The sequence below is a fragment of the Rhipicephalus microplus genome, chromosome 8, assembly GCF_043290135.1.
Source record: "Rhipicephalus microplus isolate Deutch F79 chromosome 8, USDA_Rmic, whole genome shotgun sequence".
NCBI classification, from domain to species: domain Eukaryota; kingdom Metazoa; phylum Arthropoda; class Arachnida; order Ixodida; family Ixodidae; genus Rhipicephalus; species Rhipicephalus microplus.
This window is the reverse complement of record NC_134707.1, coordinates 77,482,709-77,501,400: the sequence shown is the minus strand read 5'-3', so window position 1 is coordinate 77,501,400 and position 18,692 is coordinate 77,482,709. Positions and strand designations below refer to the sequence as shown.

General features: G+C 46.9%; 1 protein-coding gene across 1 annotated transcript in view; it reads right to left on the bottom strand.

The window, feature by feature from the left end:
- LOC119185348 (calmodulin-lysine N-methyltransferase) overlaps positions 1-18,692 on the bottom strand; it is a 71,674-nt gene that overhangs the window by 26,898 nt on the left and 26,084 nt on the right. Inside the window, exon 8 of the mRNA XM_037434402.2 lies at positions 1,627-1,701. Coding sequence (XP_037290299.1) covers positions 1,627-1,701 — 75 coding nt within the window. The remainder of the gene's footprint in view (positions 1-1,626; positions 1,702-18,692) is intronic.

Below are 18,692 nucleotides of genomic sequence, written 5' to 3'. Positions count from 1 at the left end.
TAGATGCGACATAGCTTATGTGGCTCATCAAGAATGCATGGAATAGTCTGAGGAGGTTGTGCTCTCGAAGACCACCCCGACTGTTGGAAATGCGTGAGATTAGTCGGATGGCCCCTTCCGCCTTAGAAGTCAGACGGTCGATCGTGCGGCCGTTCTGTCCATTAGCCTCGATAATCATGCCCAGAACGCGTATGAAGTCCACCCTTGGAATACGCTGCCCCGATGCCGTGTGCAGCCTAATGTCGATGTCAGCCAGTGGTTGCCAGTTTTTGGGTTTGGGTCCCCGTCTCGTGGGTCGATATAAAAGAAGTTCGGATTTGCTGGCAAGAGCTTGAGGCCCATTTCCTTTATGAAGACTTCAACACAGTCTACGGCCTCTTGAAGAGAGCTCTCCACAGAGCCCTCCGAGCCACCGACACTCCATATGGTGATGTCGTCCGCGTAGATGGCGAACTTGATGCCCTCTTGGTTTGAGAGCTTTGCAGCAAGGCCGCACATTACAATGTTAAAAAGCAGTGGGGAGATGACTGAGCCCTGCGGGGTGCCGAAGGAACCGAGATTGTAGGGCTCAAACTTGAGATCCCCAAGCTGTATAGTGGCTTTTCTATTTCTGAGGAACGAGCTCGTGAACTTATGAAAGTTGGCTCCTAAGTTGAAAGAAAAGATGGAGGCAAGTACGTGGGAGTGCGAGACATTGTCAAAGGCCTTTTCAAGATCCAGACCGAGAATAGCTCTAACGTCTTTTGTCCCCTGATCTATGATGTGATGCTTCAGCATTTTCATGACGTCCTGAGTAGATACTTTGGAATGGACGAAAAAAATGTGTGTTGCTGGAGGGGCTTCAGCATGGGATGACATCCCAAGTACTTTGATCTAATGCACTTGATGGCACCGAGGATTGCGCACTGTTTGAAGACAGCGACAACAAAGTCAGAGACGAGGGAAGCAGTAATGATGGCTCGGAATGAGCGCGACATCGGCAAGCAAGGCATCTTTAAGATGCAAATAAATAGAAGCAGTGTGTGAAAAAAGCAAGAACAAAGAAACACACAATGGGACTAGTGGCTGTACATTTCTCGAGTTATTTGCATCATAAACGAACTGTTTTGTTCCGTTTCATGCTCAATGAATGTTTTCTCTTTGTAAACGCTGTCTTCGCTGTTTCGTTCGGCCTACATTCGAGGTAAGTTTTTTTTTTTTTTTTCAAACTTAAGAATATTGGGGGTCAGCTCGGAATCGGGGTCGGCCTAGATTCGAGTAAATACAACAAAGCAGCATTAACATACTGAACATATGTAACATTGGTGTAGGATTTAGGATGTTCTAGGTTGCCGGTGGATCTCGCCTGGCAAAACTTCACGGCGACTGGCCCGCCCGGTTTCGTCTTGACTGTATTGAGCTAATGTCCTTCAAGTAGAGCGCAGACATGCTCTTAGAAAGTCGCAAGCAGAGGGATGCAGCTCCGCATCAGCCGTTTTCCTGTGAACTATTCCGCATGCAGTGTTGTACTGGGTCTCAGTATAACTACACCACACCCCAACGTATTTATCGCCACACAAATGCAAAGTCTGTAGCGGTCAAAAACTTCAAAAGTCGCCAGTTACACGTGAAAGCTATTATACGTACCAGTCGGCCGATATGATGACGTCAAACCGCCCTGCCAGGTCCTCGATGTCGTCGTCGTCGTCCCATCGTATTCTCCTGCAAAACAGGAGTCATGAGAATGAGGCCAAGACTCTTTAAAAAAATGTTTTTTGACATGTTACAGGTGCACTTAAATTGCGTTGCTTATAGGCACTGAAGAAGGCTGTTAAGTGCGCTCTGCATTACCTACAAAAATTAAATGGCCAGCAATGTTTGGAGGGAGAGGGGAAAGGTATAACCGCATTTTATGCAGCTGTTTCTACATGTGCTTGTACCTTTGTGTGCTTATGTGCATATGCAAAATTGAAAAAAAAAAAAATTGAAAAAGGGGGTGGGTTTGATCCCTCTGCCCCCAGTGATCTACACTTTCCACAACCGACACTATATCTGCCCAGTTAATGTTAAAGGCTAGCATAAATTTGTCATCAGAAGTTACTTGTATTAGGTATTGATGACGATGATGATGATTGGTGCTTTGTCTTTGTAGCGCAAGAGCCATTTGATGGCCAAAGAGCGCCAGTTCATGGGGCAAAAGATGTGAACAATGATTGTGGTTAGCGGCTGTATAAGGGCCTTAAAATTCCTTGCCCTAAGGCGGGTAAGAACATAGAAGTAATAAAATCATGACCATGCCATGAAAATTGTGTGGGGTTAATGGACGATGAAAGTTTGTGATAATAAAAACCATGGTGGGCATGTATGGCATAAGCACTAGTGCCTTGATCGTTCACACCCTTGCGTCTAAGGGCCGTGAGGCAGGTGCTTTGTTGAGTGTAGCCACCGCAGCGGAGACCTTTCTGGAGACATCGTGCTACGGAATTCCCGGGTATATGATACGAAAAATACAAACATCTTTTAAAAAAGCTAACAACGATTTATGTGTGAAAAGTGGTTCCCTACCGACAAATATTGCAGGATGTAGTGGTATCTGTTGTAGGGAGGCTAATGGAAAGTGTTGTCTTTTTAGCTTGTCTATCTGTCACACAAAGGTGGAACGTCCCCGGATAAAAGAAACAAATGTGTTGTGTGTGTATGTCCTGTTCTTAACCTTGTAAGAATTACTTCTGTGCGGCGTGATTTTGATACTGGCGGCCAATGACCAAGGTACGGCTTGATGACATGCAATTTATTACCTGTGTGTGTGTCCCATGTGCTCTGCAAATAACCCCCGAGTTTTTGTTTTGGAAAAGGTTTCAAGTCAAGTGCAGGAATTGGTATCGCAGTGTTGATAGCGGTTTTGTTGGTGGATTCAGCTAGCTGGTCCACCAGAACATTGTCTTGTATTTCACGGTGACCTGGCACCCAGCAGACTATGACATGCTGCTTGGATGAGTAGATTGTGCATAAAAGCGAATGAAGCGAGACAAGGACAGGGTTTTTGTGCTTTTTAGGTGTTTTCAAAGCTTTTACTATGCTTAGGCAATCTGTACATATTATTGCCTTCTGTAGTTTTATTTGTTTAATGTGTTTAACAGCCGCAAGTATCGCATAAGCTTCGCCGGTAAAAATGCCTGTAACAAAGTGCAGAACGCCGGCTTCCGAAACGGATGGGCCGACGGCTGCATACGAGACAGAAGTGTTAGACTTTGAAGCATCCATTAAGAACTCAGGACATATGTATTTATGTTGTAGTTCAAGGAAGTATGTCTGGATATGTGCAATTGGTGCATGCTTCGTAACCTCCAAGAAAGACACATCGCAATCTATCGCCTGCCACTGCCACAATGGCAGGCATACTGCGGGAGCCTTCGAACGATGTTCAAGTGGCACACCGGTTTCCTTCGCTAGACCCCTCACACGGAGTGAGTAGGGCTGTCTCATAGAAGGCCGTTTTTCAAATACAGCGAGGCTTAACATGTCATTCATTGTGGAATGTGATGGGCAATTCTTGTCTGCGTTTACATTGAGATAATATTTAAAAGACGTGTAAAGAGGTTTATTAGGCAAACGAAATGGGCAGGTGGAAGATTCCAGATAGCGACAGGACGAGGAAGATGGAGGAGCTCGAGCGCCGATTTCGTGGTGCGTTACTCTGCGATGATGATTGTTGTTCCCTTTTATTGTCATCATTCCTTCATTATAATTGCCCCCGTCGAGAAATATGAAGCCATCCTGGCAATCTAACAGGTGGGAACAAGCGGGTCGAAGTACGGCCTCAAGCGGTCCATGTGAACAATATCGTGTCCAAGCCGACGATGGTCACCGAATGGCGTAAGCGATTCAATGGCGTAATTGACGGGCGATGTGCGCTCTACCACGCGGTATGAATCATGGTAATTTGAAAGTAGTTTGGTAGACAAACCAGGTGCACAGGGTGGTACATACAGCCATACAAGGGTTGCAGGGGCGAACTTTGCGCAGGAGGGTGGTCGTCAACGTGGGCCTTTTTCTGGCATTGCTGGTCAGCCGTAGTAAACTGCTTCGCTAGTTGGCGGCATTCTTCAGCATGACGGGTGGCTTCAGACATGGTCGTGCACTCAGATACATCTGGTGCGTATGGCAGCAAAGTGTCAATTGTGTGCAATGGTTGACGTCCGTATAGAAGGTAGAATGGGGAAAAGCCGATGGTGACTAGGGTAGCGGTGTTGTACGCGTAGTTCCCAAACGGAAGAACCAGGTCCCAGTTCGTTTGGTCAGATGCCACATGCGTCGCAAGCATGTCACCCAGGGTCCGATTAAACCGCTCAGTCAGGCCATTCGTCTGAGAGTGGTAAGCAGTACTCATCCGATGTACAATAAGGCACTGACGGAGATGTGCTTGGATTACGTCGGATAGAAATACACGGCCCCGGTCACTGAGGAGCTCACGAGGAGGGCCGTGACGCAACACAAACAGATGTAGGATGAAAGATGCGACGTCCTGAGTGGTCGTCGTAGGAAGAGCAGCGGTTTTGGAGTACCGTGTCAGGTGATCTACAGCAACGATAGCCCACCGGTTACCTGCTGTGGTCAATGGCAGCAGTCAATGGCAGTGGTCCATAGAGGTCGATTCCGACGCGATCGAATGGGCGGTCAGGGCACACAAGCGGCTGTAGTGGAGCTGCTCCTGCATTCGGTGGCTGTTTTCGTTGCTGACACTCGTGGCAGCCGCGAATAAAACGACGAACAAAAGTAAACATCCCACGCCAGTAGTACCGCTTCCTTAAACGTTCATAGGTCTTGAAGACACCAGCGTGAGCGCATTGCGGGTCGGAGTGAAATGATGCACAGATTGTAGAGCACAGCTTTCAGGGAATAACGAGCAGCCACTTCCTGCCGTCTGGTGAGTAATTGCGCCGGTACAAGAGGCCACCTCGTAGGTGAAGTGCGAAGCCTGGCGTTGCATTGCTCGAGTGGTGGGAAGTGTCGGTACCCCAGATAAGACGTCCAGAAGCGAAGTTATCCATGGATCGTCGCGCTGTGCAGAGGTCATTGAGTCGATGTCAAGAGCGGACAGCGGGTGTTCTATAAAAGATATAAAGGCAACCTCAGCGGACAGTGGTGATCGTGAGAGCGCATCAGCATCGGTATGTTGGCGGCCGGAACGGTACACGACGCGGATGTCATACTCTTCAAGTCGCAGAGCCCAACGAGCAAGGCGACCTGACGGATCCTTCAGTGACGACAACCAACATAAGGCATGGTGGTCTGTAACTACAGCAAAGGTGCGGCCATATAAGTATGGGCAAAATTTCACAATTGTCCAAACTATGGCTAAGCACTCTTTTTCGGTAACACTGTAGTTTACCTCAGCCTTGTTGAGTGTTCTGCTGGCGTAGGCGACGACATACTCAGGGGATCCGGGCTTGCGTTGAGCGAGAACTGCACCGAGACCGACACTGCTGGCGTCTGTATGGATTTCAGTTGCAACCGTGGGATCATAGTGGCGCAATATAGGCGGTGATGTCAAGAGACGGCGAAGAGTGGTAAATGCGTGATCACATTCGGAAGACATTCGGAGATGATGAGATGTCGTTGGCACTGCTTAAAAGTTTAGTCAAAGGGGCAATTATGGAGGCAAAGTTGCGCACAAACCGACGAAAGTAGGAGAACAATCCTACGAAGCTGCGTAACTGTTTTACAGTCGTTGGTTTGGGGAATTCAGCGACAGTGCGTAGTTTAGCCGGGTCGGGAAGAACGCCATCTTTTGATACGACGTGACCGAGAATGGTGAGCGTCCGAGCAGCAAAGTGGCATTTCTTGAGATTCAGTTGGAGCTGCGCATTCTTCAGACACGTGAGAACATGTTTCAGGCGTACAAGATGTGTTGTGAAATCGGGTGCAAAGACGACGACATCGTCGAGGTAGCAGAGGCATATATTTCAAACCCCGCAGAACCGAGTCCATCATGCGCTCGAATGTGGCCGGCACATTGCAGAGGCCGAAGGGCATGACATTGAACTCATATAGCCCGTCCGGTGTCACGAAGGCTGTTTTTGGACGATCCCCATCTGCTAAGGGCACCTGTCAATACCCCGAACGCAAATCTAACGACAAAAAAAACTCGGCACCTTGTAAGCAATCAAGGGCGTCATCAATCCGGGGCAAAGGGTATATGTCTTTGCGAGTGATCTTATTTAAGCGCCTGTAATCAACACAGAAGCGAATTGTACCATCCTTCTTTTTAACAAGAATGACAGGCGATGCCCATGGACTTTGGGAAGGTCGGATAACGTCACACTTGAGCATATCGTCAACCTGTTCAGTGATAACCTGACGTTCCGTGGCGGAAACACGGTATGGTCACTGTCGTATTGGCGCGTTGGAACCTGTGTCGATGCAGTGAAAAAAACTTGGAGTTCGGCCAAGGGTAGGTTGAGCAACGTCAAAGGATTCACGAAACTGGTAGAGTAGCTGAAGAAGCTCAGAGCGTTCAGATGGCGAGAGTCCGTCGGTAATCGATGAATCGAAAAGCTCGGAAGGTGGTATATTGGAAGGGTTGAGGGCACTGATGGCGTCGTAGTCACCGGAACAATCTGGCGGCATGGTAAAAATTTGTTCCTTATCAATGGCATGCACGTGTCTAAGAGATTCACCTTGAAACAGTTCGACGGGATACGGAAGGGGATCGATGAGGCAAAGAGCACTGTTTCCTTCAGAAATAGAGAGGGTTGAATAAGGCAGAAAAAGTGATCTTCGACTAAAGAAGAGGCTTGATGGTTCAAAGAAGGCAGCTTTGTCCCTAATGCCGTCACAGAACACGAGGAGCGACACAGCTGCTGTCAGAGGAATTTCAGTGCCTTCTTTGACGACGAGTTTGTGTACGGCGGGCTGAATGAGGCTGGTTGGTTGGTCGTAAAACGGGAAAAGTTCAAGCTCCCATCTTGCACAATCAATAATGGCATGGTTACGCGATAAAAAATCCCATCCAAGTATGATGTTGTGTGTGCATGGCGAAAGGACAATAAACTCAACAATGTAGTGGTCCTTCGCGATCATCAGTCGGACAGTACAGGCGGCTACAGGCTGAACCTGCTCCCCATTCGCTGTTTGCAAGGACATCATATTAAGAGGTGTCGTCACTTTTCGGAGCTTGCGGCAAAGTTTAGCGCCTATCACGAAAACAGCAGCACTGGTATCCACTAGAGCATATGCTCGAGTACCATCTACAAAAACTTCGACAATATTCGATGGCAATGTCCGAGGACTTGAGCATTTCGACAGCGCAGTTCTTGCCTCCTGAACTGCGGCGGTTAGTTTCCCTTGTGTTCAGGAGCTGGCCGACGACGCATGGGTGACAGGGAGCGACGACAGGGTGAAGGTGAGCAACCAGACATAGTACGCGGATATTCTCGTGAAGACGAGCTTGACTGAGGAACAGAATTTTCCAGACGAGATGGAGGAAGGTCCATGAAATGGTTCTGTGTCCGGGCATCTGTGTATCCCGGCACACGACGACGGCAGTAACGGGCGATATGGCCAGGGCCGCTGCACGCAAAACAGATGGGCCGGTTATCGCGCGTTCTCCAAGTATTGGCGACGAGGGGAGCAGCCCATGCGGGGCTGTGGTGGCAATGGGAGGAACCCAGGCGGTGGACGGCTGAGTTGGGGCTGAGGTATATGGCAGTCCCTGGAACGGCGGGGGGTGGTGTGGCTGCTGCCGCTTTAGTGCCTCAGCGTAAGTAAGAGGCGCGGTGACGGGGGGCTGCTGCAAGGGCACCGGCATAGCATCGGAGATCTGCTCCTGGACCACATGTTGGAGCATGGGAGCCAATGGGGGTGGGTGTCGCAGTGGCTGTTGCTGCGAGAGCTCCTGGCGTTGAGCAAAATACAGTAGAGAAAGCTGCCGAGCCACTTCCTCTCGCACGAAGTCTTTCATTTGTGCGAGAAGGTTTGTCTGGTCAGTCATAACGTCCAGTGCGGTCATTGGTTGGATTGTCTGGAATGAGCATCGCGTCTGAGCTCGTTGCCTCCGCAATTCATCATAGCTTTGGCACAAAGTCACTTCTGCCACAGTGCTAGGAGACTTCGCAAGAAGCACCTGGAAAACGTCATTGTCGACGCCCTTCATAATGTGCTGTATCTTCGCACTCTCGCTCATGGAAGCATCGATGCGCCGACAGAGATCGATCACAATTTCTATATATGATGTGAAAGTTTCACCTGGCTCCTGTGCCCGTGTGCGCAGACGTTGTTCGGCACGTAGCTTCCGTAAGGCAGGGCGACCAAAAACGGCACATATCGCCTCCTTGAAGGCGGACCAATTCGCGAACTCGGTTTCATGGTTCGTATACCACAGCTTGGCCACATCAGTGAGATAAAAATTGACAGTGGCCAACTTAGCAGCATCATCCCACCTGTTGGGTCTACTGACTTTCTCATATGACGAGAGTCACTCCTCGACGTCCTGGTCTTCGGTGCCCGCAAAGATCGGGGGGGGTCTCACTGATGAACCGGGCCAGGGCAAGTAGCGGCCACGAGAGATACTGTTTGTTGGGCAGCGTCAACTTGCATGGTCGATGGCAGGGTGCAGGATCGGAGTTCCAGGTTGTAGGCGAAGTGGTTACCCAGCACGATCCACCAAATGTAAAGAGGTTTATTGGGCGAACTAAACGGGCAGGTGGAAGATTCGAGATAGCGACAGAACGAGGAAGATGGAAGAGCTCGAGCGCCGATCTCGTGGTGCCTTACTATGCGATGATGATTGTTGTTCCCTTTTGTTGTCATCATTCCTTCATTATACATGTAACATCTCTGTAGGTAGAGCGACCATTCGTTCGATTCCACGTACAGGCTCTCTACGGTACTAGTACTAAAAGCACCTGTGGAGAGGCGGATGCCTAGATGATGAACAGGGTCAAGCATTTTAAGGGCAGTAGGCATCGTAGACCGATATACTATTGCCCCATAGTCTAGGCGAGTATGTATGAGGCTTTTATACAGATTCATTAAACACTTCTTGTCACTTCCCCATGTAGTATGTGACAACACTTCTAGAACATTTATGGCTCTTATGCAGTTGTTTTTTAAATACTTGATGTGTGGTATGAAGCTTAGCTTAGTGTTCAATATTAGGCCTAAGGATTTGTGTTCAGTATTAACAGCAAGACGTTGCCCATGCAGTTGAATATCAGGTTCGGAATGAAGGCCTCTCTTCCTGGAAAACAAGACACACATGCTTTTCTGTGCCTTCAGCCGAAACCTGTTTTCTTCTGTCCAACTGAACCTGCCGCTCACACAAGGCCAGATTACAAGACTTAAAACCAAGCTGGACGTCGTCAACATATGTGCAGTAAAACATATTTCGAGGGATAGACAAGCGCAAGGAATTCATTTTGATAATGAAAAGTGTGCAGCTAAGTTCACCACCTCGCGGCACTCCTATTTCTTGGACAAATGTTTGGGAAAGAATGCTGCCTACTCGGACACGGAATGTCTGATTTGACAAATAACTTTCGACTATGTTAAACATTCTTCTACGCACGCCAAGATGAGACGGGTCTCTTAATATTCCAAAGCGCCATGTCGTATCGTAAGCCTTTTCGAGTGGGAGTGAGTGTACTTGTCTTCCTGCTATTCTACTAACCATGTTCCACACTTTAGCCTCCTGTGTATATGAATTGATCCCTAAGAACTTCTGCCAGCTTTCACTTCTGGCCTGCCGACGCGTTCTCTTGCCTTGAGACTTAATTTTCTTAAAGCTGTCAAGATTGTCGGCCGTCGGTGAGTTTCGAAGCAACCTCCATGCCCTGTTCTGCTCCTTTCGCGCATTCCGACACTCAGTGTTCCACCATAGGACACGTCGCTTGCCAGGCATTCCATATGTTTGCGGTATGCACTTGGCTGCTGTGTCAGTAAGAAAAGCTGTGATGTAATCCACAGCTTCATCTATGTTTAACCTACATATGTCTGTCCAACTTAAACGAGTAGTGTTGTGAAGATGTTCGCAGTCTGCTTTGTTTATCAGCCATTTGGGAACATGTGGAAGACATTCATATGTTGTTGGTGAACTCAACACTACAGAAAAATGGTCACTTCCATATGGATTATTTATGACTTTCCATTTCAATAGGGGTAGAAGTGAAGGTGATACGATGCTGAGGTCTATAGACGAGTAAAATTTGTTGGCGACGTTATAGTATGTTCGCTCTTTCATATTCAACAAACAGGCACCTGAAGAGAAGAGAAATTGTTCAATGAGACGACCTCGTGCATCACAGTGAGAATCGCCCCACAAACCGCTATGTGCATTTAGGTCCCCAAGGAGCAGATAAGGGTCAGGTAGATCGTTTATCAAAGACTAGAATACACGTCTTTCAAGACGGTGGTGTGGAGGCATGTACAGAGAGCAGACGGTGACGAGTTTGTTTAAAAGTACTGCTCGGACAGCCACCGCCTCGAGGGATGTCTGAAGTGGTAAATGTGTACACGCTACTTCTTCATTAACCATAATGGCCACGTCACTGGATGCACAGCATCATCTCGGTCCTTTCAAAATATGACGTAAGCACGTAGAAAATTTGTATTGGAGGATTTTAGGTGTGTTTCCTCTACACAGAGCACTTTTGGTGAGTGTTTGTGTAAGAGTTCTTGGACGTCGTTGAGGTTTTTAAGCAGTCCTCTGACATTCCAATGTATAATTTGTGTTTCCATATTGGAAGAAAAGTAGTGCTGTGTGTACAAAATGGGTGTGTCTGCTCTTTAAGCTGGATGTCAAGACTCAGGTAACAGGGCCGTCATCCGGCCCCGCTTTTTATTTCTCTTGGCGCGCTTCAGAGAGCTACGCCGATCTTTTGGCACCACGGTTACAGTGGTGTCCATAGCCTCAACAGAGGCACTGCGTGCCCGCATTCGCGAGCTTGTTTCGAGCTTGGGGCCTCGCCTGGTGAGCCGAGGTTTTTATATTTGCCAACCCTCGGGTCTCCTAGACCTCAGGAGGCGTAACCTTTGGCACCATTGGCCTAGAGGCTACCTTTGCTCCTGCAAGAGCTTGCAGCAGCCGCTGGCGTGGCCGTGGGGACGAGTGGCAGGGCAGCCTTGGCTGTTCCCACCATGGGGAGGGGGGCGGGGGAGCATTGGCAACTGCCTGGGCCCACTGTGCCTGGCATGGGCAGCTGCCGCAGGTCGTTGTAGTGCTGCCCCCTGTTGCACTACATCGGCGAACGATGGTTTATTTGTGAAAAGACCAGATACCTATTGTCGGGCTTCTCGGAAAGTTATGTTTTGTGTGACTTTAATTGTAACTATTCCTTTTTCCTTTTTCCATGTTGGACAGGTTTGGGAGTATGCGGGGTGTGCACCATTGCAGTTTGCACAGTGGGCCCCGTCCTTCACATTACAATCATCTGTGGCGTGTCTTGTGGTGGCGCACTTTGCACAGGTGAGTTTTCCGCGGCAACTCTGCGAGCCGTGACCAAAACGCTGGCATTTAAAGCAACGTTGTGGGTTGGGGATGTAGGGTCGCACATTCAACTTCAAGTATCCTGTTTCGAGATGTTCAGGCAGGGTACTGGTGCAAAATGTCACAATTATATCTTTTGTTGGGACTTCCGTCTTATCACGCCTGATTTTGATTCTTCGTACTTGTGTCACCTGCTGGTCCTTCCAGCCCTCGAGGAGCTCGCCTTCAGTCAGGCCAAGCAAGTCTTGATATGATACAATGCCTCGGGAAGTGTTGAGTGAGTGGTGTGGTGTAATTGAGATAGGACTGTTTCCAAGTGATTCTAGTTTTGAGAGGTTTTCATACTGGGTCTGACTTTTTACCTCAAAGAGGAGATCCCTCGGTAACCTGGGCCAAGTGCAGTGGTGAGGCATTTGGAGACAACAAAAGGCAAGATCGTTCTGGCGTTCTTTTCAGCAGTTTCACAGTGAATTACATGGTAGCGGGGAAAAGTTTGTTTGGGTTTTCTGAAATTATTGCAAACGTTTTCGGTGCGCCCTCTCTTCAAGAGAGGACGATAGTGCAGTGAAGGGAGAGAAGAAAAAGCCATGAAATAGGAGTAAGTACGGCAGCCATGCCAGCTGCCCACCATGGAGCCCAACAAGGGACGTGACAGGTCGTAAAATTATATGAGGCATGTCAACATCAGCTGTACACAGCCGCTATAACCAAATGTATTGTGCTCAAGACAGAGCACATACACAAGGTTAACCCTTGCTGCCAAGAAAAATCGGAAGTAAACAGAAGGGAGTTATTAATTACAACCACCCTTTTCATGTGTCGATGTTTTCCGCCCCTTCTCGTTCTACTAGACAACTAACCTTTGGTAAATGGAATATTCCACGAACTAACAACGTATATGGTGAACGGCTTTTACAGTTTGTTGGTATTGAAATCTGGAATGTTATTCCTTTTGAAACAAAAACATGCTCTAATTTCACTAAGGCACTAGAAAAACACTATTTAGAAGAATGTACTGATTTATTAATGTCCTGTCATAATTAGTCTGATGACTGTCTTGATTTCAATATGAAAGTAGGTGTTTATTCCGTTTTCGTTCTCTCGTGCATTGTAACGGTTTAGTGCGGTTATTTCATGCACTGTAATGTTTCTTTGCCGATTCTTTATTACATTAGATTGTAAAAACTTTAGTTAATTCTTTAGTGATATTGTATAACTTCTTTAGTTACACTTTTCCAAAGTGCCTTTATAAATCTAACTTTTTTGGACTCAAACTAGCCTATGGCTATCGGTCCACGCAGTGTATGAAAATTTTTTGTAAAAAGTGTGACCAATAAAATTTAAAAAAAAGTAGACAGGAAAGATAAAAGAGTGAGAGTTAGTTACATTGAGTTTTATGGTGCAAAAGCAACAATGGCTATGATGCGCCAGACACTAGGTGATTTTGATAATAGGGTTAAAATATGAGATGAAAAACAGATTTCTGTTTACAGTTTGTTTAAAAGGCCTGCGGCCTCTAGAAACCGGAAAACATCCTCTATGGGGATGATTGCATTTTCTGATAGTATTAACATTGGGTGGAGAGGTGTTTGTGTTCTGGAAAATTGTTTAAAATAAGCCTGTCTTCTTTTTTCAAAGACTGGGCATGTTATTAAAATATGATTGATAGTCAGAGCTTCCTTGCAATATTCGCATTCTGCTTGATTTTCTCCGCGCAACAAGAAGTGGGTGAGGTGAGTATGACCTATTCGCAGGCGGCATAGTATTACTTCGATGAAGCGCTTTTGGTGATTGCATGACTTCCATTCTTGTAGAATAAGCTTCACAATGTGCAGCTTGTTATGCACTTGAGCCTGCCACTCTTCTTGCCATTTTGCCCTAAAGGCTGCCCGACAACTGTTGAAACAGTCTCTGAATGGTGCCCTTATTTCTGCTATTTTTTGATGACCTGCCCTTGTTGCTACCCTGTCTGCTTTTTCGTTTCCTAGGATACCAACAAGGCTCGGCACCCATACAAGCCGTATTGTCTTGCCATTTTTTTTAGCTCTTTCTAGCTTCTGTAAAATGTCCCCGAGAAACGGTTCGTTTTCTGACCTTAAATGTAGGGCTTTTAATGCACTAAGTGGGTCAGTGTATATGACAACTTTTTTGTGATTTCTCGATAAGATTTCTTCGAGAGCAATCACAAGAGCATATACTTCTGCTGTGAAGATAGATACAAATGGTGGCAGTCTTATACATGTTTCTGAGTGTTTTGATATGACAGCACTTCCTGTATATTCATGTGTTTTTGATCCATCAGTGTAGTATTCAAAGTGCATGTTATATTTTTCTTGTACGGCTAGGTAATCCTGGATAATTTGTTCACGTGGAGTTTTCTTCTTCCTTAAATGAGTTAAGGCAAAGTCAGCATAGTGCGAAAAGTCCACCCATGGAGCCAGTCTTTCCGGCATTTGGACAACGCTTAGTGCCTGATTCGGTACTTTGTAGTCTAGGCATATTTCTTCAAAGCGCAGGAGAAGTGGTCTTATCGTGTGCTGTCGGTTGTATTGTATTCTGGTACCGATGTTAGAGACAATAGTGTGACATATGTGGCTTGGTTTCGATCACGTTCTTAAAACATAGGATACAGTAAGTAGCGCTCTTCTTTGTTCCAGGCAAGGCTCGTTGCTCTCAGCATATAAGCTCTGGACAGGTGAAGTTATATACCCTCCAGTCGCCAAGCGCAATTCATGATGATGTATTAGGTCAAGACGTTTGAGGTAAGATTTTCTGGCTGAACCGTAAATAACGCTGCCATAGTCAAGTATGCTGCGCACGATCGAGCGGAATATGCGTAAAAGGCAGACTCAATCGGCACCCCAGTGTTTCCAGGATAGTATTTTCAGAATGTTGAGCGCTTTGTTTGCTTTCTTTTTTGTGTAATTCATGTGGGAAATGAAGTTTAATTTCCTGTCAAAGACTAGGCCTAGGAACTTGTGTTCTGACTTGAGTGGCAGCACACTGTTGTTGATTTTAAGAACAGGGTCCGGATACAAGCCGCGCTTTTGTGAGAAAAGTAGGGTAATGGCTTTCTGGGTAAAAAAGCGAAAGCCATTTTGATCTGCCCATTTGGTCAGTTTGTTGATGGTTAGCTGCAGCTGCCTTTCACATGTGGATATGCTTGAGGCCCGACATGCTATCTGAAGGTCGTCAACATATAATGAGTGCATGATGGAGGATGGGATTACTTCATTAACTGAATTCATTTTGACTACGAACAGTGTAGTGCTCAACACGCAACCCTGCGGCACACCATTTTCTTGGACGAAAACCCGCGATAGTGTGGAGCCCAACCGTACCTGGAAGTTTCGGTTTGATAGAAAGTCAGAGAGGCAATTAGGCATTCTTCCGCGTATTCAGAGATTTGCCAGGTCTCTCAGTATACCGTACCTCCACGTGGTGTCGTAGGCCTTCTCCAGGTCAAAAAACACTGCTAGGCAGTGTTGCCTATGTAAGAAGGCCTCACGTACTGTGTGTTCGAGACGAACAAGATGATCCATCGTTGAATGGCCTTTCTTATACCCACACTGATGATCATCTAGTAGGTTGTCTATTTCAAGGGTGTATGTTAGCCTTTTGTTTATTACGCTTTCGTATGATTTTGTCATACAGCTTGTAAGTGCTATGGGCCTATAGCTACCCGGTAAAGTAGGTGGTTTTCCAGTCTTTAGAAATGGCACTATGGTTGCCATTTTCCATTTTGTGGGCATTTTGCCAGTTTTCCAAATTATGTTAAAAAAACTTTAATAATATTTGCACGGCAGCTTGAGACAGGTGCGCGAGCATTGCGTAATGAATTCTTTCTGGACCGACCGCTGTCTTTTTTCCTGCCAAAAGCACAGTGCTTAACTCTTGGAGTGTCAAGGGAACGTTGTACGGCTCATCTAGGCCACCGGTTACTGGTAGTTTGTGTTTTTCGGTTGTGTTTGTATGCCAGGAAGGATGGCGTGAAATTAGCGGAACTGGATATAGTGTAAAAGTGTTCGCCTAAAATGTTCGCCTGCGCCTCTAGAGATGTCTGTGTGCCTGGGTCTGTAAGTATGGGTATTGCGTATGAGGAATAGCCACCACTGAATTCTCTAACCTGGTTCCACATTTTCTTGGATGTGGTTGTGCTATTGATTGTAGATATGTACTTCTGCCAGGACGATTTTTCTGCATTTCTACGAATATATCGTGCTTTTGCTTTGATTGATTGATATGTGGGGTTTAACGTCCCAAAACCACCATATGATTATGAGAGACGCCGTAGTGGAGGGCTCCATAAATTTAGACCACCTGGGGTTCTTTAACGTGCACCCAAATCTGAGCACACGGGCCTACAACATTTCCGCCTCCATCGGAAATGCAGCCGCCGCAGCCGGGATTCAAACCCGCGACCTGCGGGTCAGCAGCCGAGTACCTCAGCCACTAGACCACCGCGGCGGGGCGTGCTTTTGCTTTAGCTTGTTTGAACGCAAGGAGGTTGTCACATGTGGGATACTTACCGAAGTTGCACCATGCTTTATTTTGTAGTTTTATGGCTTTTGCACACTCACTGGTCCACTATGGCTTTAGCTTTGTTCCCACTAGTTCTGAGAACTGGGGAACAAAGCTTGCTCTGCCGCAGACAGTATGCAATTGGTGATCTTGTCATTTATTTCATCTATGGTTAGGTGTTCAGAGAACTCATCCTGTTTATTAGCTCTCTGTGTAAACAAAGGCCAGTTAGCTTTGTGACGCTTTAAACACTGTGGTCGAGAGCGTATGGTCGGAAGTGGTGATGTTAGTTTTGCAATCGACGGTAGATGGTCACTACCGTAAGGGTTGTTTATTGTTTCCCATGTAAAATCAGCAAACAGTGAGCTAGAGCACAGTGCCAAATCTAAGCAACTCATGGCTCCTGTGCCTGGAGAGCAGTATGTTGGTGATCCAGTGTTTAAAAGACACCCATTGTTAGTGAGAATAAAATCTCAAATTACCTGCCCTGTACTGTCTGTCTTTACACAACTGCATAGTATGTTGTGCGAATTGAAACCTCCTGCCATTAAAAATGGTTGAGGTAACTGTTCTGCAATCTGTTCTAGATATTTTACAGTAAAATATGTATGAGGTGGACTGTATATAGAACAAATAGTGATAGTTTTGTGTGATAAAATGGTGACTGCAGCCATTTCAATGAAGCTGTTAACTATAACTTCTCTTACCGCTATACCACTTTGGACAACAATGGCGACGCCGCCCGACAACCGGATGCTTTGCGAGCCGTCGCGACTTATAACAGTGTAAACTTTTAGTATTTTGGTGTTTTTTGGTCCCAGATTCGTTTCCTGCAAGCATAACGCTACAGGAGAGAAGCTCGTAAATATGTCCTTAACATCGCTTAAATTTCGTGTCATACCTTTGCAGTTTCAATGGATGATGTCTGCCATTACGCGAAATGATGTGTATAAAATTTAGTACTTAGAGTTAGTTGTGCATAAGCTAAAAAGCGACGCTATTCGTGTGCTTCGTCACTTCTTTTTTTGTAAGGTCGAAAATGTGGTTCGGCTCCCTTTCCCTCCTTTGCAGGAAGGGATGATGGGCTGTCTGATTGCCCTGCTAGTTGCAGCAGGGTCTGTCAGGCTTTCAGTGTCCGATGGACTCATGTCCATGGAATCAGCACCACCAGGGTGCTCAACAGTGTTGGTGGTCGGCGACGATGCTGGCCTCCTCAAGGGAGGCTGGCTACTCGGCACCGTCGTTGAGACCTCTTTTGCCTCGACATTAGGTTGGCTGGCACCAACACTGGTTGAGGATTTGGGGCCTCCCTGAAAAAAGGCACTTGGTGCCTTTTTTCGCTCTTATCTAGGGGACGGACTGCGGCCACTAGGTCCTGGAGTTCGACCTGTGTGCCTACAGAGACCGTCGGGGGTGCCTTCCCCCTTTGCACAGCTTCAGCGTAGGTGCCCTTTTGGGCAACAACCACTCGCTTGCGCGCTTCTGGATACAATAGGTTTTCTTTGGTTTTCAGTGTAAGTATGTCTTTTTCTTTTTGCCATTCTGGGCAGGAGCGTGAGTACGCTGCATGGGGCCCCTTGCAGTTCACACAGTCTAAAGCGTTCGTGCACTCGCCATCATCATGTTCATACTGGCCGCATTTCATGCAGGTTGGATTGCCACGACATGAATGAGACCCGTGCCCGAACCTCTGGCACCGGAAGCACCTGTGAGGATTAGGTATGTAGGGCCTCACACGTAGGTAAAGGTACGCTACCTTAACTGCAGCTGAAAGCGTCATGCTTGCAAAGGTTAGTATTACAATCCTTGTTCGAGTTTCCTTCTTATCTCTACGAATGATGATTGCTCGTGCGGCAAGTACACCTTGATCCGCTGAAGCATCCTCAATTTCTGCGTCGGTGCACTTCAACAGTTCGTTGTCGGATATTACACCTCGCGTGTAATTGAGAGATCGGTGAGCTGTTACAGGAACTTCATGCTGTCCAATTTTTCCAAGGTGTCTGATTTTATCACTTTGCTCTTTGTTTTTCACTTCTATGAGAAGATCTGAATTTTTTTTTTTTGCACTGTAATTGCTTCCAATGCATTCTTTGATTGCTTTTGCAATTGGAAATGGTGATATGTCCTGAATCTTAGTCTCAGCCAATGACGTTACAACAAAGAATTTCGTGTAATCGCTCTCTTTAGCCAGAAAGTTTCTATTTGCTTCGGTGCGACCCCTTTTACGGGACCGATCATTGTGGAAAGGGGGGGGTACTTTTTTCCATAGAAAAGCACGATCATTCGGTAGCTATGCTGGCCATTCACGATGTAGTCCAACAAGGGAAACGTGTACACACGTTAGCCATACATTGCTACTATAACCCTGTGGTCCTGACCAAGGGAGGTCAGTCCCCCGGGGTTAACCCTAGCAGCCAGGAAAATTGGAAGTAAACGGAAAAGAGAAGACGACAGGACAGGTAAGAACTGAGAGTTAAAGACAAAGTTGTAGGGGAGAGACATAGGTGGAGGCGACTGCCAATTTCCCCTGAATGGGTCAGCCCAGGGGTGCCGTCTACGTGAAGCCGGGGCCAAAGGGGTGTGTTGCCTCTGCCGGGGTGCATTAAAGGTCCAATCACCCGACGATGGCTCAACACCCAGGATCCCCTTTTCCCCGGACACGGCAAAGCCACGCACGGCTAGGCATGGGAGGTAGTCGAAACTCCCC